We start from the raw sequence: 23,792 nt of genomic DNA on the forward strand, positions 1-23,792 counted from the left end.
GTGAACATTGAAGCCGGTAAGATCTCTGGCTTTATTTGAACTGTTTTAAGCTGTGGCCTCCGCGTGCAAGGTTGTAATCGTTAATGTAGCGCGTGCTAGTTTTTGTAACTCTGTTATTTTACACTGTGACTTAATTATTTACACTGGTGTATTGTGTTTGAAGGTTTTTACCTGACTTTTGATGCTAATGGATCTGTAACATTAAAGAGTGGAAATGTGTCTAAAGGCAAAACATTGTATCAGATGAAACAGCTGCTTTGACCCTTGACCCAGACTGACTCTGTCAACAATACTCAACATGCTCTTGTTGTTGAGTTGAGTCTTAGCTAGTAGCTTGTGATTTGTAAGTTGTATTTTCTGTTAAAAACAGTGAATAAAGCAGAAAAGTTGAGTTCATTTAAATCTGCAGTTAAGCCTTGTGTTTGATAGTCGTCCTCGTTCATGTGTCTTCAACTTAATTTAGCGAAGTAGCTTGTGTTATGCTGTTATAACATTATGTAAATATGGCATGGTTTAGGTCCGGACTCATTAGGTCCGGACCTGAACCTAAACCTCTGGATTCGAATCCGGTCTTGAACCTGAACGTGGGTTTAGGTATGCATCCCTATTTCTGGGACCACTACTTTATATTTCTACTTGAGTAATATTATTTTGAAGTAGCAGTACTTTTACTTGAGTACAATCTCACCTCTGATAGTGGAAGCATAGTAGTAACTTAACCATATTTGGAAAAGAAAAAAGACAATAGTGGTGAGGATTGGTTGATGGAGGCCGACAATTTGCTTATTAAAACTTTGTGTATGAGTTTCACGCGCACAAAACCTTTGAAAGCAGAATAATATATTAAGCTTGATTAAACATCATCATTTTTGCCTGATTAAAGCCGAAGGAACGGTTGACCTTTTAACAAAGCGCTTTGTTCCGCTTCCAATATGAATATTCACTGTTTACTGTCACAATGGGGATGTCAAATGCTCAAGCGCTGCTCCGTGTCTACCAACTCTTTTACTCTTTCCAATAATACAAAAAAAGTTGCCGCCGTGTAGCTCCGAATCCACTCTACTGCTATTGGAAGTGGTCTCCTGCTAACATTAATCCATACACATAGCGTCACTCTCCAGAGGCACTCGTATTTCACTCACTTTTCCCTGACAACCCTTAAACTCTGCACAATAGCCGGCTGACACATTTTGCAGTCCGGTGACGTATCCCCAACTTAACTGTCTGCTTCCTCTACAATTGTGGCATTTTATCAGTTGTCAAGCAGTCTACCTTGTCTCGCCTCCCCCTGCCCACACGCACATGTCAGAGACCACGCCGTGTGCATCTACATACGTAGCGTCAGCAGAGGGGGGGAGGAAAGGGCATACATAATTGATGCTTCCAGGCTGGAGTTTGCTGTGGCGCTGAGAAAAACAGACTGAAATTTAAGCGATGTCCGCAGTCGTCGCATCCGTCCTAATTCCTGCTGCAGAAAGACTAGCGTGGCTACTTGTCATGCAGCGTTTAAAAATGATTATTTGCTGCGTGTTATTGTGATTAAGATAAGATAAGATAATCCTTTAATGTCCACACATGGGGAAATGTTGGTGTTACAACGCAGTAGATACAGGGGGAAAGGACAGATAGGAAGTTTCATATCTTAATAGGGAATGGAGGGAAGAAAATAAAGATGAAATAATAATAATAAAAATAGCTGGCATAAGACAAAATAATACTAATAATAATGGTAAAGTAAATACTCTTATTTACATCAGTTATGTGCACATGAATATGACGTGTGTGAGTATGACAGTAATTGCACATGAATATGACGGTAATGCACATGGTTAAGCCACTATTGCACATGTTCAGGGCTAACAGTGTTTGTTTGTTTGTTTAACGAGGGTTGATATGGCGATAAACGAAAATCGCAGTAGTTTTCTTAAAAGCTTAACAACTATCTTTATGTCCTTGTGAAATATAGTAGCTGTATTTGTTGGCTTTAAAGGGATTTATAATGTAATTTCTGAGCTTTTAATCATGTTTTCGCAGCGTTTCCTCATCATTAGTTTAGTCCAAGTTGTATTTTGATTGATTCATGTCTGAGTCACTTTGCATTGTTCTACATTTGAAGCTTGAATGCTCAGAAAAGTTATGTTTTCACCTACCCCCAGTCCCCGCCCACTAATTGACCTATTTGCAATTATTCAAAATATCAAGATTTATGTAGGTGTATTTATGTTTGTCTTGTAGCCGTTTTCCAAGAGTAAATTAAAATCTGCTGCATGTCATGTTTTAATTTGACTATGAAGAGGCGGGGCTTATAGTTTTGAATTGGACCTGTTTCTATTTTAACGAACAAAATGTAAACTAATGATCAATGTATGTTGTAATTCAAGAACGCAGTTGGCAAACATAGGACAATAGGCCAATAATGTCTTGACGTTATTGGTGCAACTTAAAAATAATGAATAATAAAATAATGATAATACTAACATCTATAAAGTCAAATATGTCATACTTACCGGTAAAGCAAGAATCTATTGATAAAAATAAGATAAAAAATTCAAATTAAACTTTCTCTTAGTATGTACACAGAAACACAAACATTTACAGATGGTCGAAAATGGTGCAGAAAGTGAACAGTGCGTGACTAGTATAAGTTGTATGATTGTTAAAGTGGCAGGTGTTAAGTGTTCATGAGTCCAACAACAGAGGGAAAGAAACTGTTATTCTGGCGGCAGGTTCTAATCCAGATGGACACTATTACTACTATGCATGGTACTTTCTATTTTACTTTCAATTTTGGCAGCACTACTTCTACTTGTACTGTGCGATTAAATTTATTTTTTGCCATGTTAAAGGTTGAATGGACGATTTTTTTGGCCCAAATCTGTGTCTTATTTCCTCGTGGCGTGGACTGCCGATTAGTCCTGCCACGTATCAATCATAAAACGCACCTACCGCTCATCTGCAGCCGCGTGTGGCTCGTCCCCCGAGAGCACCACGGTCCCGCGTGTCTAAGCGCATCGATCTATCATAATATAGTTCCCTCAGTGTACGGGACAAAATGAAGACGGAGAAAGACAGTTTGAGCTGTCTCATAAGAGACTGAAATCTACGGGAGACGAGAGATGCGATGCGCTCCATCGTGCTAATAAACAAACGCATGTGTGTGTTGTATCAGTCCGCACGGGGGAGTGCGCATGCGCACTCCCGCCTGCTTCTCAAATCGCCGAAAAATCGTCCATTGCACCTTTAACTGTCCTTTTACTTGAGTCCACTGCTGACTGAAAATGCTCGGATACAGTTGTCAAGTTGTCAAACCTGTTCAAATCTAAGTTACATTCAAGCAAGTCTGGGCCTAAATAAAATAGTTTCAACAATGTAATTGTGTTAAGTTTTTCAGTGAGATTACACATTAAAACTTTTTTTTACATTCCACTAGAGATTGAGTTTCTAGATTTAATTGAAGACAGTGAAGACATTGTATCACTGTAACTCCACCTTAACTACTCCCCATTGTCTGAACAGAAGCGTTGTAATTATTTTTACTGAGTAACTTAATATTTAGTGTGGATAAAAATTAAATCAAATTGAATATTGGTCCATGACTCATCGTAGATTTCTCTCTAAAGTCATTAAACAAAGATTATGAGTTAATATTAAACCGGAGTGTACCGCCCCATCCCACTCAGCCAGTATTTATCCTAGCGCTGCAGACTGTCAGAGCTGCACTCATCATTAACCACTCCAGGCACACTATAATGAAGACTTACTTCAACCAGAACATGGACTCCATCAAATAACATGTTCAGGTGTCCTTAGTATCCTCTGAGGACACCTGAACATCTCAATCTGATCCACCCGAGTAAAATCATGTTGTTGAGTTGTTGTTCAATAACAGTCCACTCATACAAAGGGTGAGATTAGTTTTATTCTTTTGCCAATACTATTAGATTGTGGTTAATGTCTGTTAACACCTTTATTATTATTTAAAAAAGACATACAGAAATCAGCAAGATTTCATAAAGCTGTAGTCTAATTAGATATATACAACAGTTACTATATTAAATTGGGTTGAAATCAGGATCCTCCCTCATCAACAGTATGATTTCTGATTCATTTTAATGTTAAGAATGACTCCCATCAAATCAGTTTTTTTTTTTATGTAAATGTATTTTTTTTATTATTATTAAAGAACATATGATAAACTAACAGAAAAAGAAAAACACAACGGAGCAGACATAAAATGAAAGCAGCAGACATTCAACAAATAAAATAACTAATACAATCATGGCCTGGAGAACTCATAACATCATATTTTGTCCAAAGTCTGTCAAATTTGTCCATTCGGAATTGGAGTCCAAATGCATTTTGTTCCATTTTACGTATGTCCAGTATCATAGTCCAGTCCTCGATTGTCGGTGCCTTTTGTGTTGTCCATTTTCTTTGTGGTGCCTTTTTCGCTGCTGCCAGGAGGAGGCTCCAGAGATGCTGCTGGTTGTGTCCATGGCAGGAGTCCTGAGGCCCAAACACAGAGTTCTGAAATCCATAGGAATGATGATGTCATACATTGTCTGTAAGGCTTTGTTGAACTCAGTCCAAAACTGAACAACAGGACGATCCCAGAACACATGATAGTGATTCACCTCCTGCTGCCACATCCTCTCCAACAGTCTGCATTTCCCTGTGAGTGACGTGCACTTTGACATGGAGTTATGAAGAAACCAGACACACTTTTCCAACTGAATTCCCTCCAAACCTGTGATCACGTGGTTCTCGAGTGGTATAGTTTCAATAAAGCATCTGCAATATAAAAAGATTTATTTCCATCCAGTGTTGCATTATTTTTCACTATTGATCTTGTATTGATGATGTGAGAGTGACCGCTGCACAAAGCCGTCTCCAGCTCGTCCCAAACACCCTCACTGAGGTTTAGATCTGTAATACATTAGTTTCTGCTTCTCATTAGAGGTTTTCTCTGCTTAATTCCAATGATTTGACCCGTCTCAAACACACCGACATCTTTTCCATGACCACGGGATTTGTCTTTCCACCTGCATCAATGCACACACAAACTTTGCTACATTTTGTGGATGTGCAGTGGCAATTGTTTTGTTGTGATCAGTCACAAGAGGAGGAGAGGTCAGCAAAAGAGGAGAGGTGTGAACGCACTGACAGACCCGACAGAGCTTCTAACTGGATCCTGTTGCTCCAGGTTAACACGTTTTGAAAAGGGGCTTGAGTTCGATGTTAGGCCTTTATATTTTGTTTTCTTCCATTTCTTTGTGCCAGTTTGGAAAACAGCTTAACATGATCAAACATGACAGGAGATACTATAATCAAAGATGTGGCATATGGGGGCAAAACAAGATTGATTTGTTTTGACAGTGAGCAGCCTGGTGTCAAATAAGATCAAATAATTGTCAATGCTGTTCCTAGATGTATTAGAAATCAGCGGATTCATTTAAATGTGCCAGGATCAGTCAGAATGTCAGCGGCGCCAATGGTCTTAACAATAATTTGGTCTAACCACTGATTTTACTCAAAATAATTCCCAGGTATATATGAAAACATTTTATTGATTGATTTACTGTAAATGATATCAAGGTCTCATGTCTGGTCCCACTTCTCATGTTTATCTGTTGATATTGCAGTCTTATTTTCAAATGAGAATGCTCCAGATCTGATGTGCACGCTGAACAGATTCCTCTTTTCAAGGGCATTAGTAATACAGTACTTGTTTAAAAAAAATAATAATCTGATAATTAGACGTTCAGCCTTAGTTAAATGTCACATTTCAATTTTCTTTTTAAGAATATTGAATCATTTTGCATTGATTGGATGTATCCTCAAAGATGTAATCATATTTAAAAAGGACTTTTTTCTAAGGTTGATCAAAGAAGGACTAAAGAAGGACTAAACCAGGACTAAAGCTGCACTAAAGCAGGTCTAAAGCAGGTCTAAAGCAGGTCTAAACCAGGACTAAAGCAGCACTAAAGCGGCACTAAAGTGGCACTAAAGCGGCACTAAAGTAGCACTAAACCAGGACTAAACCAGGACTAAAGCAGCACTAAAGCAGCACTAAATCAGCACTAAACCAGGACTAAACCAGGACTAAACCAGGACTAAAGCAGGTCTAAACCAGGACTAAAGCAGGACTAAAGCAGGACTAGGACTACCAGATGATGTCTCTGTAGTGCTAGGTTTCGTCGAACTCCATTAGCAAATGTTCTTCATCATTCAGTACATTCCTTTATAAACACTGTCTGTTTCCACTGCCAAAGGGCAAGACGAGCTCTTTCAAACATTGATCAATGAGATTCGATTATGTCCACAGTTCAGCATGATTGTGTGTCTGCCGTCAGTGCAAAGGAGTAATTGATTAACGAGACCGTCTCTTTCTCTGTTTTTCTTCTCAAGGACTCAAATAAACTTCACCGTCGCCATTGATTTCACGGCCTCCAATGGTGAGTATTGTCACACCTGTTCATTCAAACACAATTTTAAAAGGATTTCAATTTAACTGAGGGTAAGGTTCCAATTATGGATTATATAAAGTGGTAACAAAAAGTACACAGGAATGTTAAAATAGCAAGAGTGTTTTGTTTTTTTTGAAGACTTGGATAATTATATATTGGGAAAACAACTGTTTGAAGTACTTACTGAAAAATAATGGAGGCAAGAATGACATTTTTTTGCAAAAACCACCACCTGATGTTCCACACAATGGCATTAAACTAGTGAGGTGCATTCAGGGGAGGCAGAGCCAAACTTTCTGTTTGTGTTAATAGTGTTAATAGTTTTCATCAGGTATGTATTTTAAACCCCCTTTCCCTTTAATCCAATATGGAACAATAATTTTCAATTAATCAGAGTCCCGTAACTCCCGTTCAGATACAGGGAGGTGCGGGGGAGGCGGGGCCATGAGGCAGCACCCTGCTCTGCCTCTCGGAGCACATTCTAACGCCTCTCAAACTGTGCTGGTGTGATGCAGATAATGTGTCCTACCTTCTGTTTATAACAAATAAAACATGCTTGCGCTATGCTCTGTACTTCCATATTCTGGATAATGTATGAAATGTTGTTCTGAAACGTGTTTTAGGCTCACAGATTCATTATAAAACCACAGTAAAAGTTCACTCAGTGAGGTTAAAAATACGCTCCTATCAAAATGTAAAGATAAGACCAGAAACTTTTATTTATTTTGGTCTGAAATAGGCTCAATTAGAATTAATTTTGACCTTCTATAAAATATTTGTCACGTGTTTGTGTAAAGAATGCTGAAATTAGATGTGTAGCATAACTCATTGTCTGTTGTCAATTAAATTATGTTTAAGGTGCTCTTTTGGGTTCATTCGCATTTATAAATCTGACTCTGAAAGAGTCAGTGCTTCACTAGCCCTGAACCTCACCGCACGTCACTGCATTAAACAAATCTATCTCCATGGAGATGAGTAGATGTGCAGACTTTTTTCACCGGGGCCAACCAAAGTAAGGCAATACATTTGAGAATTGAATGCTTAAATTGACTTTTCTGAATAATAATTTCAAATAATCCAGGTTTTAAATGTTTATGTCTATTTCCTTTTTTTGTTATAATGTGCAATTTTGGAAGTAAAATGAAATAAAAATTGTTATTTACCTCCAATCTACTGCCCACTCAGAGGGGGGGGGCAATCTGAATTCACGTCTGTGGGAGTAAGAGCTCTCCTTCACTGTGGTTCTCCCTGAGGTTTACACTTTATCCCACAGGTTTTTTGTGTGTGTATTATTCCTTGCTGAGAAGGAGGGGCTAAATGTATAAATCGATAGTTACAGAACACTTGTGGACTGGGTGAACAGGCACGGGGCTCACGCCAACTCAGTTACTGAAACGCACAAAATGTAACACAAATTTATTATAGGCTATTATATAATAATATATTATTTTATACAAATCAAGCAGTATTGGTCCACACGGCTCCCAGGGTCTCCTCCTGTCCCTCCTCATCCACACGGCTCACAGGGGCCATCATTTCACCATTGTGTACGAATGTTTGTCCTTTTAGACAAAAACTAGAGCTTTGGTTGAAGAAAAAATGACCACAAAAACATGACACACGAAGGCAAAAGGGTGCTTCTAACTTATGTGTCAAACAGCTGTTTGTTTAATCTACAATATTAAGCTAACATTTGACCTTTGTCCTTTTGCAAAATTCCTATGAACATTGTTTAATCTGTTTCTGATTGTTTCATTGTTTGATTCTCTAACCTTCTGTTGATTGAATCAACAATTCTGAAATGTCCGAGGCAACTGCTGTTGTACAAAATAAATGTAATTGAATTGTACATTCAATTGAATTTCAGAATGTAAATGTCAGATCTATGGAAAGGCGTCTCCGCTCCCTGTCAGAACACATGTTTTCACAGTTGTTTAAGCACTAAAAATGTAAAAAATAATAATAAAAGAAATAGATACGTTTAATACCATACTGTGGAACATTCCAGGCAAACCAATAACATCCTCTCCGTGGACACAAGCAGGTGGCAGACTCCAAAAGAAGAGTTACATATGGCACCTTTAAATTCATGCATAAATCAGTAATACTGAGAAGCCTTTTTGTACATGAGTCCAATTTTAATTTGACGCAAATTCAGCTGCAGCTACTTGACTTTTGACTGCGACATTAGACAACTGCACCGTATTTAACAGCTCCAAAGCGTTTATTCAAATCTTATGCAGAGGGGAAATCGAGTCCTAATAGCTCTCTCATCACACCTGGCAGGCCCATCCACTGTCATAACATAGTGTAATTTAAGCCCGTGTTATTGGTCTATCCTTGTAAATGAGGGCCACCGGTAATACACCCAAGTCCCATTAGGTTCAATGAGAGATTCAAGGCTGCAAATATAAAAAGTGGTTTTGTCTGGCTTTTTCATGGTACATTCAATAAAGTCAGCACACTTCAAATCAATGTAGCGTTTTAGTTGGGCCATTGAATTCTGCCCAATGCAGCACTTTAAAGGCATTGATAGACTGAGTGGTTCTCCCCCGGCCTTTGAGGAAAGAGTGGGTGTTTGTGGGTTTGAATCCTGGTGAGGAGGCCAAGCATAATTTCTTTTCATGTAAAGTAAACTATTCCTTTGGCACATGGAGAGACTCTGAGGTCAGCCAAGAAGACTTATTTAGAAAAGGGAACATTTTCCTCAACAGATTGAATGTTCAATCAAAAGTAAAGTAATTGCTCAAATTTAGATTATAATTTTTGTTTTGTAGAATTGATGTATTCCGCAAATAACTGGCGCCATTGAAAATCTTACTAATTACATTTACATAACAAGATCGAAGTGGCTCAAACATGACTGAGCATCTATGTTAATAATAATAGTAATAATAGCCCCAATCTGTTATTTATTCAAATAGAAAAGCAAAGAATCTAATACATTTAGATTTGAGAATTCAGTCATTGATTAGCCCTTGTTCAGGTTACTTTAGATGCTTTGAGAAACTAAATGAGAAATGTTATTCATAAAAGTTGCTTGTTTTGATTTATTAAAGTCATTTTTTTTTCTCTTGGCAATTTTGTGGTGAGCATCTCTAAGCTCACCACTGAAGATTATTTGCATGCATGGTTTATAGAATCCCAAGATAATACCAAATCAGAGGCTGCAGATTTGCAGACAGATGGCTATTTCCTTGTATTTTTGAGATGTTTGAATTCACCCTTGCTGTGCAAAACCTCTGTGGTGTTGCCCTCATTTAACAAAACCTTTGTGAAGACATTCCTTGTGTTAATTAGAAGCAAATATTGACAATGAATACTGTGTCTTTGTTTAAAATAACAAGCCTCGAGCAAGAGGAAACACAAAAGCTTTGAATATATATTCAAAGGGCAGATTTAAACAGCGTTTGTGAGTCAGAGCGTGTCTGTGCATGAAAATAACCAATATAAACACATAGCATTGTATTGATATTAGTTATATTGATCCAATTCTTTCCCCTCTGACCCTGAACTAATTGGCATTTTCAAGTAATCAATGAAACCAGTCACTTGACATTTTGGCGTCATTCATCTAAAGGATTGTACAGCAACAATTAAAACTGTATCGACTGGATCATTTTCACATAATAATAATATTATAAATGAACCAATAAAACAAAGAAATAAAATGAGCCTATGATTACAAAAGTGCCTATGAAAGGTCGGAATACTCATATTACTAAAGCGCATTTATGATCATGATCATCGTTTGAAATGTTTTCCCAGTTTGGGAATTTTGTATTGATATGTCATGACATCAGACTAGGAAATTCCATAACTATTACTTACGTAGTAATCATTTTGTAAACGGTTTAACATTTTGTCCAGGGGGTGGAGCTTAGTATTCTTAGTGCTAAGTTTTTTTTTTTTAAGTTAAGGAAATGTTTATTTTTGATTATATATTATGTTACTATAGGGTTAGGAACAAAATACCAAATATTTAGGGAGTGCTGGGGGAGTCCATAGTCACTGAAATTATTGGACTAATTCAAATATATAAGACACTTTTCATTTTTTAAAATCAATGTTTAAAGGGTAGAGCAAAATGTGTTCCTTCTGTGCAAATTGTGCCAAACTTTTGCATAGTCATTTGTGTCATTGTTATGCTGTACTTCCTGTATTTTTATTATTATTTATATCTATTATACCACCAAATTAGAACATCATAAAAATATGCCATATGTACTTTAAAACAGTATATAATTATATTTCCTTTGACTGAGAGCTTTTTTTTTGTGTGAAACAAAGACTAAAAAGTGAATTAGTTGCCATGGAGAGAAGCAGGTAACGAACCCTCCACCAGAGACGTTATTGCACCTGCTGAATGGAATTAAACAACTCAATATAAGACGACCGCAACTGTTACATGCCGTGGAAAGTTATTCTTAATGCATATTCTGCCGATATGCTTGATATCTGTACTTGTTTGTGTTCCTGTAGGTAACCCCGCCCAGCCCACCTCTCTGCACTACATGAGTCCGTACCAGCTGAACGCCTATGCCATGGCCCTCAAGGCTGTGGGCGAGATCATCCAGGACTACGACAGCGACAAAATGTTCCCCGCGCTGGGCTTTGGGGCCAAGCTGCCCCCGGACGGCCGACTTTCCCACGAATTTGCCCTGGTGAGAAAGAGAGAAAGAGAGAGAGAGAGAGCACTGCAAAAATGTATTTCTAGTTCAAGATAAAATCACTTGAAATAAAGACGTATTGACACGTTCAGATCTATTTATTGGCACTAGATGGACAATTATTTCCCTTTTTGCAACATATTCCTAGTCGTAATATTGTCAAAGGTGTAAGGAGATTTTACTTTTACCCCATTGACAATTAAATATTACTACTACTACTCAAATACAGATTCAAATTCTAAATTCAAGTTATTCATTCAGTTTTTATCATGATAGAGAGTGGACTTAGGGACAAACATCAAGGACAGGCATTATTGTAGTCTGGTGGAAGTATTGGTATTGAAATATGCAGAAGGTTAAATTAAAAGTCTGATATGTCTTTTTTTGCATCTGAGAGCGAAAACTGATGGTGTTTTCTCGTTGACATGAGCCTCAAGCTCAGCAAGCGTTATGGACGAGGTCAACAGGTTGTTACACTCGTACATGCAGAGCTGCAGAGAGTACAGAGGCTGTTGTCCAGCACCATGTCTCTAATGTATTGAAGTGTACGGTGGAAGTACCATGTCTATAGTGTACTGAAGTGTACTGTGGAATTACCATGTATCTAATGTACTGAAGTGTACTGTGGAAGTACTATGTATCTAATGTACTGAAGTGTACTGTGGAAGTACTATGTACCTAATGTACTGAAGTGTACTGTGGAAGTACTATGTATCTAATGTACTGAAGTGTACTGTGGAAGTACCATGTCTGTCCAATGTAAAAGTGCCACTAACAGCACAGACCTGCACATATGACCATACCGATTCCAAAAATATAAACTAAATGAGAACACCTTTAATTGTGCTGTAGCCAAAGCCTGGAATGACCACCAATCCAATTTTTGACGCTGAGCACCAAACATTTAAATATGCTACTAGAGTTGGGCAATATATCAAAATTTTGATCATTTTGTGAATGTTGTTTGGAAGGTTTGTAACATTTGAATATTGAATATATTGTTTATAGTTAAAAAAAATGCTACGAAAAAGCTAATTGAAAATAAAAATTAAAAATGTTATGCATGGTGGGATTAAGCATTTGTATGGTATTTAAAATTTGACTTGACTCATTAGTAAGTCCTCAAGAATAATTTAGATTTTATCTATGAGTTTCAGGGTGATGAAATTCCCAGAGCAATTAATGATTCAAAACATAATATCCTAGATTTTGAATCGGCGAAAAATCGTCCATTACGCCTTTAAGTAGAGCTGGGTTTCGATTCAAATTTCAAGAATCGATTCGATTCCGATTTTTACGTTTCAAAATCGTTTTTTTTTTTTTTCGATTTCTCAGATCCCATCCGATTCGCTCCGATTTCGATCTGATTTCGATTTGATCCGGGGGTTAATGTTATTAAAAATGAAAAAAGTATTTGAACAGTTTCCTTCACTTCATGACTGTGTAGAGAAGCAACATATTAAAACTAGTGTTATATCAATATTGAACAGCAAATCTTACAAGTATTGGTAGTTACTGATGGAAGACTGATGAAAAGGTTAAGGGTCAATCTACCTTCAAGAAAGATAATCCAGGAGTCCTGTATAATCTTTCTTGAAGGTAGATTGAAGTTCACTGAGGGAAATGTAGTAAATAATTTTTATTTAAAAAAAAAAAAAAAATCGATCTTTGGACGTACGAAGCGATAATCGGTCATTAATATGCGAATCAATTAAAAATCGGAAAATAGATTTTTTCAACCCAGCTCTACCTTTAAGTCATGTATATGTTCCAGAATCACTTTTTATTATGCAATTTTAAATGTTCAAAGTAGCGCTCAGTTTTGCTTTTTTTAATTCAAATTTGTATGATATAATATAAAATAACAATCCTGGTGGAAGTAATGACTGAAGAAATATGTGGCCGGTTTATTTTATGGTGTTAATAATCAGCTCTTGTAATAATTCTTTTTCCAGAATGGAAACCCTCAGAACCCCTACTGTGCCGGGATAGAGGGCGTGATGGAGGCTTATTACCAGAGCCTCAAGTCAGTGCAGCTTTACGGACCAACCAACTTCTCGCCTGTCATCAATCACGTTGCCAGGTAACTGCAAGCTCTATCTGCCTCTTATGCAAACTTTCCTTTTCTTTTCACTCTGTATTATAGTGGTAAAGTTTGACTGCATGTCATTTGTATCAAATGCAATTGTTAAAGCTTTATGTTTTTTCTTGGTCGTTGCTTTGTTCGCTAACGGCAGGGGGAGATAAAGGACACTTTCCCTTGGCTCACAAATATGGAGTCCAATTAATTAATGATCTCTATTGCTTTGCCTGGAATGTTCCAAAGTACGCCATCCATCCATTTTCTGTCCATCCATTTTCTACCGCTTGTTCCCTTTCGGGGTCGCGGGTGACTGGAGCCTATCCCAGTGACTTCGGGCCTTAGGCGGGGTACACCCTGGACAGTGGCCAACTCGTCACAGGGCCAACACAGAGACATAGACATTACAGACAGTTCACGCTCACATTCATTCACTAGGGCCAATTTTAGAGTCACCAATTTTACCTAACACATGCATGTCTTTGGACGGTGGGAGGAAGCCGGAGAACCCGGAGAGAACCCACGGTAACACGGGGAGAACATGCAGACTCCACCCAGAGAGATCATGTGATGTTGGTCTGGTCCGGGAATCGAACCCATGATCTCCTTCTTGGGAGGCAAGAGCTGCGGTTGCCTTGAAGGGCAACAGTGAGAAAAGGTTAAACAATGTTCATAGGGACTTGGTAATGTCCCAGCATCCCATGTCCTTATACAAATGTCCCAGCATCCCATGTCCTTATACAAATGTCCCAGCATCCCATGAACTTAAACAAATGTCCCAGCATCCCATGTCCTTATACAAATGTCCCAGCATCCCATGTCCTTATACAAATGTCCCAGCATCCCATGAACTTAAACAAATGTCCCAGCATCCCATGTTCTTATACAAATGTCCCCGCATCCCATGTCCTTATACAAATGTCCCAGCATCCCATGAACTTAAACAAATGTCCCAGCATCCCATGAACTTAAACAAATGTCCCAGCATCCTATGTCCTTATACAAATGTCCCAGCATCCCATGAACTTAAACAAATGTCCCAGCATCCCATGTCCTTATACAAATGTCCCAGCATCCCATGTCCTTATACAAATGTCCCAGCATCCCATGAACTTAAACAAATGTCCCAGCATCCCATGTCCTTATACAAATGTCCCAGCATCCCATGTCCTTATACAAATGTCCCAGCATCCCATGAACTTAAACAAATGTCCCAGCATCCCATGTTCTTATACAAATGTCCCCGCATCCCATGTCCTTATACAAATGTCCCAGCATCCCATGAACTTAAACAAATGTCCCAGCATCCCATGTCCTTAGACAAATGTCCCAGCATCCCATGTCCTTAGACAAATGTCCCAGCATCCCATGTCCTTATACAAATGTCCCCGCATCCCATGTCCTTATACAATGTCCCAGCATCCCATGAACTTAAACAAATGTCCCAGCATCCCATGTCCTTATACAAATATCCCAGCATCCCATGAACTTAAACAAATGTCCCAGCATCCCATGTTCTTATACAAATGTCCCAGCATCCCATGAACTTAAACAAATGTCCCAGCATCCCATGTCCTTATACAAATGTCCCAGCATCCCATGAACTTAAACAAATGTCCCAGCATCCCATGTCCTTAGACAAATGTCCCAGCATCCCATGAACTTAAACAAATGTCCCAAGCTCCCCTGTCCTTAGACCCTCGTTTTTGGCAAGGAAAAATTAAAAACCTGGAGGAGTTCCACAGTGAAGGAGAGATCTGACTCCTTCAGACGGACGCGCTTCAATTTGCAGATAATGCGCTTTATTGCTCAAGAATACCGTCTCCATGGAGATTTAAGTTTAAAGCCATACTGTGGAACACGCTGAGCTATGTAGCTATGATTGGAGTCAAAATAACATTCCAATGAATTCGTCCATTCGATTTAACCCAAAGCTTTTCCTTGTCTCCCATAACGTTACATTTCTTGCCGTGAACTTTAATTACAACTCGGAGGATAGTTGTTCTTTTCACAGTTTCATCCTACGGCCTTTCTACTCACATAATTCAATTTATTCCCCTATTGACACTCTCAACATGTATGTTCTTGTTATAAGCTCCCAAGTGTTGAAGCTGTTTGTTTCATGTTATTTTGATTTGTGCTGCACTGACAAAAATCCACATTTTAGGAAAACTGCGCATTCGAACCTATTGAGGAAAGCCTGTAATTAAAAAGATAAAACTGAACTGAAGTCTCGTTAGCTTTTCACGTATTTTTGGAGAAAGATTTAGCAAGACTTTAATTGTAGCGTTACACTTGAAGAAGCAGAAGGCGGAAAATGAGGACATAAGCGGCAACATGGCACTGTATAATTAATGTCATTTCTCTACAGCTTTCTGTGAATGTTAACTATTTCACACCGTTTCAGTAGGGTTCCCTTTGCTTTGAGGAAAATATTAAATAACAAGAAATCATGCTGTTTGTAGGACTGGAAAATGAGGAGAAACATTGTTTGCGCTGGCATTGATTTGGGTTTGACTCTGAAGTCTTGTACCAAACACATATCAAGCTGTGCCACTTACATTATTCCACTGAAGTTAAACAAACTCAACTCGCGTTTCTGTACGTACTTTATAAATGTTTTTGCTCCACTTCATTTAGTTTGTAAGATTGAAAGTATTGCGAGAATTAACACGTCTTTCAAGGGATTCAACTTCATTAGAAATTGCAAAATAAAAACTTGGACTTTTAGATCATATTCAAAATTAATTGGAGGGTTCACAGCGGTAACAAAGCAATTTCGTGTGTGCTCCTGTTCTCATGGAAGTCATTAAAGATCTCATTACATTGTTCATTTCGCTTTATTTAAACATTTTCAAAGCTTCAAATCGATAGGGCATAAGATAAGATAAGATATTCCTTTATTGTCCCACATGGGGAAATTTCATTGGTGCAACGCAGGTAGATACAGAGGTAGATACAGAAGAAAAGAACAGATCACTTATAGGAAGTCTGAAAAACACTTTCAGTAGAAGATCTCCTATAAATAAATAAAAACTCCCATAGACAAATAAATAAATAAATACATAAATACCATTGCATGTGATCACGACAGTAATTGCACATGAATATGTGTCACGACAGCACATAGATTGCACATGAATTTCACAGTAATTGCACATGAATTGCACATGAATTCCAACAGCAATTGCACATATGACAGAATTGCACATCAGTATTAGGTTAGGTCAGTATTGCGAGTGTTCAGTACTAACAGTTTTTGTTATAAAGTCTGACAGCAGCAGGAAGGAAAGACCTACGGAACCTTTCCTTCACACATCGAGGGTGGATCAGTCTCTCACTGAAGCTGCTCTCCAGAGCGGACAGAGTGTCCTGCAGGGGGCGACACTCATGGTCCAGCATAGATGTGAATCTAGCCAGGACCCTCCTGTCCCCCACCTCCTGCACCGAGTCCAGAGCACAGCCCAGGACGGAGCTGGACTTCTTGATGACTCTGTCCAGCCTCTTCCTCTCCCTCTCTGTGATGCTGCTGCTCCAGCAGGCCACACCGTACAGGAGCTGATGCCACCACAGAGTCGTAGAAGGTCTTCAGGAGTGGCCCTGTCACTCCAAAAGACCTGAGTCTCCTCAGGAGGTAGAGCCGACTCTGGCTCTTCCTGTACAGTGCGTCTGTGTTATGAGTCCAGTCCAGTTTGTGGTTCAGATGAACACCCAGGTACTTGTATGAGTCCACTCTCTCAATGTCCCGTCCCTGGATGTTCACTGGTGAGGGGGCAGTGGGGTGGCGTCTGCGGAAATCCACCACCATCTCCTTGGTCTTCCCCGCGTTGATGAGGAGGTGGTTCCGCTGACACCAGTCCACAAAGTCCTGCGCCAGTCCTCTGTACTCCTCGTCATCGTCGTCCGTGATGAGTCCGATGATGGCAGAGTCGTCAGAGAACTTCTGCAGGACACAGCTGTCCGTGTCATGTCTGAAGTCTGCAGTGTAAAGGGTGAAGAGAAAGGGCGCGAGGACAGTGCCCTGGGGCGCCCCCACACTGCAGGTCCGAGTGTCAGACACACAGTTCCGGGCTCTCACAAACTGGGGTCGGTCTGTGAGGTAGTCCAGGATCCACTCTGCCAGGTCATACTCCACACCAGCCGTCTCCAGCTTGTCCCTCAGGAGCCAGCGGCTGGATGGTGTTGAAGGGGCTGGAAAGATCGAAGAACAGAATCCTCACAGAGCTGCCAGGCTTTTCCAGGTGAGAGAGAGAGCGGTGCAGCAGGGAGATGACGGCGTCCTCCACTCCGATGCCAGACCGATATGCAAACTGCAGCGGGTCCATGGCTGAGCTCACGGTGGAGCGGAGGTGGTCCAGGACCAGCCGCTCCAGTGTCTTCATCAGGTGGGACGTGAGAGCCACTGGCCTGAAGCTGTTGAGGTCTTTGGGGCGCGGTGTCTTAGGCCCAGGTACCAGACAGGAGGTCTTCCAGACCTGTGGTACCACCCTCAGCTTCAGGCTCATGTTGAAGACATGCTCCATAACTCCACACAGTTCATCTGCGCAGGACTTAAGGAGCCTGGGGCTGATGCCATCAGGTCCTGCTACCTTCCTCACTTTAATCCTCTTCAGCTCACTCCTCACCTGTGCTGCTGTGACAGTCAGTGGTTGGCAGGGGGACCGTGTGCTGGGGGGATGGGTGAGTCCACACTCCCTGAATGTTCTTTTGCTGCAGCTGCTCCTCCATCCTCCTCTTGTAGCCGGCCTCAGCCTACCTGATCTTCCTCCTCAGCTCCTTCTGCACAGTCCTCAGCTCCTCCTTGTTCCCTGACCTGAAGGCTCTCTTCTTCTCCTTCAGCAGAGCCTTCAGTTCACGGTTAATCCATGGCTTGTTGTTTGGAAAACACCGCACCGTCCGGGAGGGAACAATGTTCTCAAAACAGAAGTTGATGTAGTCCGTGATGCACTCTGTGATGGTGTTGATGTCCTCCCCATGTGTGTCATAAAGCTCAGTCCAGACAGTGGTGCTGAAGCAGTCCCTCAGAGCCTCCTCGCTCTCAGCAGACCACATCCTCACCTCACGGGACACCACAGGCTGCCTGTGCACGATGGGTTCATACACAGGCCTCAGATGTACAAGGTTGTGGTCCGAGCTGCCCAGGGGAGGGAGGGGGGAAGAAGAATAAGCCTCCTTGGTGTTGGCAAAAAACAAGTCCAATGTTCTATTCTCTCTGGTGGGGCAGGTAACATACTGGGTGTATGTTGGTAGAACAGAAGAGGGAGAAGCGTGGTTAAAGTCACCAGAGATGAGGAAGAGAGCCTGTGGATGCTGTGTTTGCAGCCTACAAGTGCAGGAGAGCAGTGCTTCACAAGCATTTTCAGCATTGGCAGACGGGGCCACATAGACTGTGATCAAAATCACATGTGAGAACTCCCGGGGCAGATAATATGGCCTCATGCCAATAGCCAATAGTTCAATATCCTTGTTACATAGCTGCTCCCTCACTGTGCAGTGTTCGGGTTTGGACCAGCTCGTGTTCACATACACCGCCAGACCTCCACCTCTTTTCTTCCCGCATTCTCTCGTTCTGTCCGCCCGCAGCAGATGAAAATTGTCCAAACCTACAATAGAGTCTGGCATTTCTGCTGTTAACCAGGTCTCTGTGAAAATCAAGACGCTGCTGTCCCTATAAATCCTCTGGGACCGCATGAGGCTCGCTATTTCCGTCATTTTATTTTGAAGGGACCTCACGTTACCCATGACTACGGCGGGAACCGACTTCCTGTTTTCTCCTCTCTTCTCTCGGAGTTTACGTCCAGCCCGTCTGCTTCGTTGCGTTTTCCTTAGGATGTCCGCCGGGATAACGTGACGATCTCCGGGTAAGACGACTGTTCTCCGCAGTTTCATGAGTTCCTCCTTTGTGTAAACGCGGTACGGCGCCGGCCGGGGGGCGGGGCCGGAGCCGGGGGACTCAGAGCCAAGACAATAATACAAAAAACTCTCAAAAATAGTCTTTCAAATCTCTATAATCTAATCATGTATCTGACACTCACAAGCCCACAACTGAACGAGAGTTTACGGATCACAACTATTTATTCAGAAAAGTAGTAGATTACATTTATGAGTCACTCTCAAATCTTCAGCTAGCTCACAAAATATATTTTCTTTTCTGTTGTTGTCTCATAGAAATCCTATATATATCTAAAGAAAATAATGAGTCGACTAAGAAAACTTGTGGTTGACTAATGCTGCAGTGATGTTCTCCTGGGGAACTTGAGAAAGACGAGTTGAAAAATGCACATAAACGCTTGCATCATCAGACCAACAGATTTGTGCAAGAAAGACATAACGTCAGCTAAAGTAAAAATAGTAGGATGTTTTCCAAAGCAAACGTTTAAAACTTGACTGCGTTATTTGAAATGAATGACCCAGACACGCTGCTGTTGTAATTAATAAGCATTTAATATTGTAATGCATATTAATATAGGTATTAATATACCTTTCATTGTTATTGCATACTGAACACACACACACACACTCCACATTCTTGCTCTGTCTGCTTGTGTCTGCTTCTCCCCCAACTTCACTGTCTGGGTCAAGGGTCACATCTCACGACCATATTAGGATGTCTTGGAAGGTACAGCCTGGTACGGCTGGTGCCAGAGAAGATCCACCTTCTTATGAATATTCATATTCTTTGTCCTGTGTGTGAGAAACCCCCCAGACGAGGGGCAGACCGGTCTGGGGGAACTTGAGGGACAGGCGTGTTTTAATCTGTTAGTTTTGTAATTGTAGATACTTTTATTTTTCACGACCATATCATGTCTTGTTATTCTCAGTATATTAGAACCCAACACTGCAAACCAACGTGGAATATGATTTTACAAAAGTCTTGACGAGGCTCTTTTGCTCTCTCTGCTCTGGATCTGTGTTTTAGACCATCTCTGACCTTTCACTCATTCTTAGGTCTAGCTCCATCTCTCTCCATCGAGCGCTTCTGAATCACACTCATCTTTGCACCACATCTTCTTCTATCCTTCACCTAAGTTCACCCAAGTCCAAATCTCACCTGGAGGATCGACACATTGTTGGAAAAGTTCATTGTATCATTTCTAAAGAGGTCTGCGCCACTTGATGCTGAAACGGTTCAGAAAAACACTGTGAGAAAACGATGCGTAGATGACACAGACGAGGATCATGACATCGCTGTGTAAATATCAGATACGTTTGAGAGCACGGCTTCGAAAGGTCAGGCGTAATATCACGGGGGAAAATGAGAACCCTCCTGAGCTTCTATTAATCAACTGATTTGTTAGAAATGTACAGGAGACGGAGCCTAAAGAGAAGTAAGAGTAGAAAGTGACATGACGTGTAAGAGTAAGGTTGTCCGTGGCGCTTTTGCTAGTTTCCCTGGCCTACTTTTCTGTGAAGATGGACATTTCTATTACTTTTCTGAAGGATGTACAGTCGTAAGTAATAACGTACTGCGCAGTCCAGAGCAGGGACCAAATCATGTCTGACACCAGGGCAGCTTGAGCCCTCCAGAGAAGAGAAAAGAGGAGTATTTTGTGGTACAGCACATGTAATCAACAATTTATTAGCAATAAAAAAGGAGAGCTTCAAGACCTCCTTTTTTGATTATTAGTTGCGTTGAATGGCTAATAAATTGTTGCAAACTGTCAAATGGGGTAGGAAAATGTAATAGGAAAATGAGGATGAATCTAATTGATCAATTCTGGTTGTGTCATGTCCAAATAATACGACCAATCATCAAAATGGAATGTTTGAAATATTAACTTTATTGAAATAAGTAGCTCTGTTATCAAACATTTGGCTGCTGCGACTGAACACATTTGATATTTTGTCGCCTTGAATTGTTTTGTTGCACGATTTGTACTCAAATAAACGTGTTTACCTTGTCAAAAAAACAAACAAAACATGATAAATGGTTTGTGAATATCTTCTATTGTGTATATCACAATGTGTATAATAAGCTATTGTGACTCAAGTGTGTTTCAGACTGTATTTTATTTATCTTTATTTAAAGAAAAGGGAAGATATTTTCATAAGGCTTTTCTTCTTTCTGCTCCTTTTCTTTTGTGTGCATGGAAATGTACTTATAAAATAGTATTATATTATATGAATCATTGTGTTCACTGTTGAAATGATAAATTAATAAATGAGTTTTGAAGGGAGGTTGAATGTTTAATTTAGTTTGAATGTTCATGTGAGTAGAAGCCTGTTGTTATAAAGGTCAGTGTTTGAGGTTGTGATGAATGTTGGGCCATACTTGCTTTGGAGAAACCTAATATTTATCTAAATTGTGGGACTGACATACTGGAATGTAACTTTTCTTTGTGTGTACGTGTTTTTAAGGTTTCCCCTTGTCTCTTGTGCAGATACGCCTCCTCCGTGAATGACGGCTCTCAGTACTTTGTCCTGCTCATCATCACAGACGGCGTGATCACAGACATGGCTCAGACCAAGGAGTCCATCGTCAATGTGAGCATTATTTATTTATGATTTATTTTGAGTCAACATTTATTTAACCAGGAAAGTCCCATTGAGATGACTCCTCTCTTCTCCAGACCTTCTTCTGTACGTGATTCTATTTTGACAAAAAGCAGCACTGAGGCTTGATATCGCACAGAATACTGTCCATACTTCATTTGGGTTTAATTTGATCAAATACATTTATCATACTGGGAATTTTCCATTTAAAACTACATAACATCAGAACAAAGATTGGTGTTTGTTTGAGTTATTTATATGAAACACTTAACTTACATTTGGTACATTTTATTAAATTAAGAGAAATCAGGGCTACAAAGTTGACTTTTTTGTTGTTACTGTTTTATTAATTGGAAATAACAATGCCACTGCATAATATTAGAAACGTTTTACAGAAATAGTTATTGCACATAGATCATATTTTGCAGAGTAGCATTATAGCTGTAATATTTGGGGAATTGCCTAGAAATTACCTTAATAAAACCATATTATTGCAATTTGTTACCATATCATTACAGTGCTGTAATGTAAAGTGCTATAGATGAATGAAGGAAAAAACTAGTCATAAGTAAACATATTATACATAAAATCCTGTTTTATGTTATAACGCTGGTCCCTCAGCATGTGCTTACTTCAGGTTGTATTTCGATTAAGTCAAAGGGCTATTTTTATGCAAGCTTTTTAAGCATATATTTTGCTGGCTGCTGATCAAATTGCATCTGTAAAGCACGTGCTGGTATAATCCTAAAATATGCTTAGAATTGTATGTGTGCACCTGTATTTGCTCCCACTGGTTTAATCATAGAAACTGCCGGAGTTCCCTCAGACTAAACCCATTTCAACATGAATTTAGATGGTAAAATACACAATAAACCTTTGAATGTGTTTCATGAATTGAAGCATTAAGTTGCATTTCTTTGGAAGCAGATTCTTTTTTCCAACCCTATTTTTTTGTGAGAAATAAATAACATTGTTTTTTCATAAAAATGCTAAAAATAAATAAAACACTTCTTTAGGGACACAAATGTATTGGGATATTTTTCCTTAAACAAACTAATTAAAATTGACTTTCCAGATGGTTTCGTCAAACTGTTTTGTGCCAAGTTTAGGATTTACTTAGGATTACTTACTTACTTTAGAATTTAACACTTAGGATCTACTTGTCATAATATTTATGTCTTTACTCGTTATAACATTAGGAGACTAGTCTGTGCACAAACCCAAAAGAAAGAACTTTGGTTGCCTGGCCAACCAAAACCAATATGTTGCATAGACGTGCTGTATTCTGGCCCCACTATTTCCAATCAATTTTATATTTATTTATTTTTTACATATAGATCTAAAAAATGTTTGCAGAAGAAATCCTGTTACTTAAATAATTGCTAAATTTGCTTGTATAACACACAATAGTCATACATAATTAAAATGCATACATTTACAAGTTATTAATGTACGCCTCTTTTTGAACCCTGCACTTATCATCATTGTTTAATAGATCCCCATTAGCACTGACAGCGTACTGCATCATATACTGTTCCGGGGGTCATTTTTAAATCCAGGCTTTGATTCTGAGCTCCAGCACCTTGACAACATACTCTACACCCCTCGGCGCACTCTTCATCACTGTCACGTTCAACCTAAACTATAGGAAAGGCAACACGAGAACAAAAATGAACCGCAAACGACCACAATTCCCTAGATTTTTGCTTTTTGAAGACGAGGAAAAAGAACAAAACAAACAAAACAAACTAAACCCAACGGGAAAACAAAGATGTGTCAGCAGATGACAGAGGCAGGAAGAAGAAGAACTCGTCCTAAAGGCATCGTCAAAATAAATGTTTTGTATCATCTGTCCCCCGCTTCCTTGGGTCACAACATTACTCTCCCAACACACACACATCGCTTTCGGAGTCCGTCATTTGTATGCCGTCAGCCTATTGGTCCCCGTAACATTATACGGCGCGATGTCTCGACCCACGCAGCGCTCCGGGTGGTGCCATACGAGCGAGGCATCAAAGAAGACACATATGCTCGCCAACACACACACACACACACACACGTTTCACAGTTACATGCTGCTGT

At 39.8% G+C, this 23,792-nt stretch overlaps 1 protein-coding gene across 1 annotated transcript in view; it reads left to right on the forward strand.

Moving 5' to 3' along the window:
- LOC140368099 (copine-8) overlaps positions 1-23,792 on the forward strand; it is a 145,836-nt gene that overhangs the window by 113,227 nt on the left and 8,817 nt on the right. The window contains exons 14-17 of the mRNA XM_072454978.1: positions 6,409-6,455; positions 10,950-11,131; positions 13,093-13,220; positions 21,599-21,701. Coding sequence (XP_072311079.1) covers positions 6,409-6,455; positions 10,950-11,131; positions 13,093-13,220; positions 21,599-21,701 — 460 coding nt within the window. The remainder of the gene's footprint in view (positions 1-6,408; positions 6,456-10,949; positions 11,132-13,092; positions 13,221-21,598; positions 21,702-23,792) is intronic.

The sequence above is a fragment of the Eucyclogobius newberryi genome, unplaced genomic scaffold (genome assembly GCF_026437365.1).
Source record: "Eucyclogobius newberryi isolate DKJ021-1_F unplaced genomic scaffold, fEucNew1.0.hap1 SCAF_2, whole genome shotgun sequence".
NCBI classification, from domain to species: domain Eukaryota; kingdom Metazoa; phylum Chordata; class Actinopteri; order Gobiiformes; family Gobiidae; genus Eucyclogobius; species Eucyclogobius newberryi.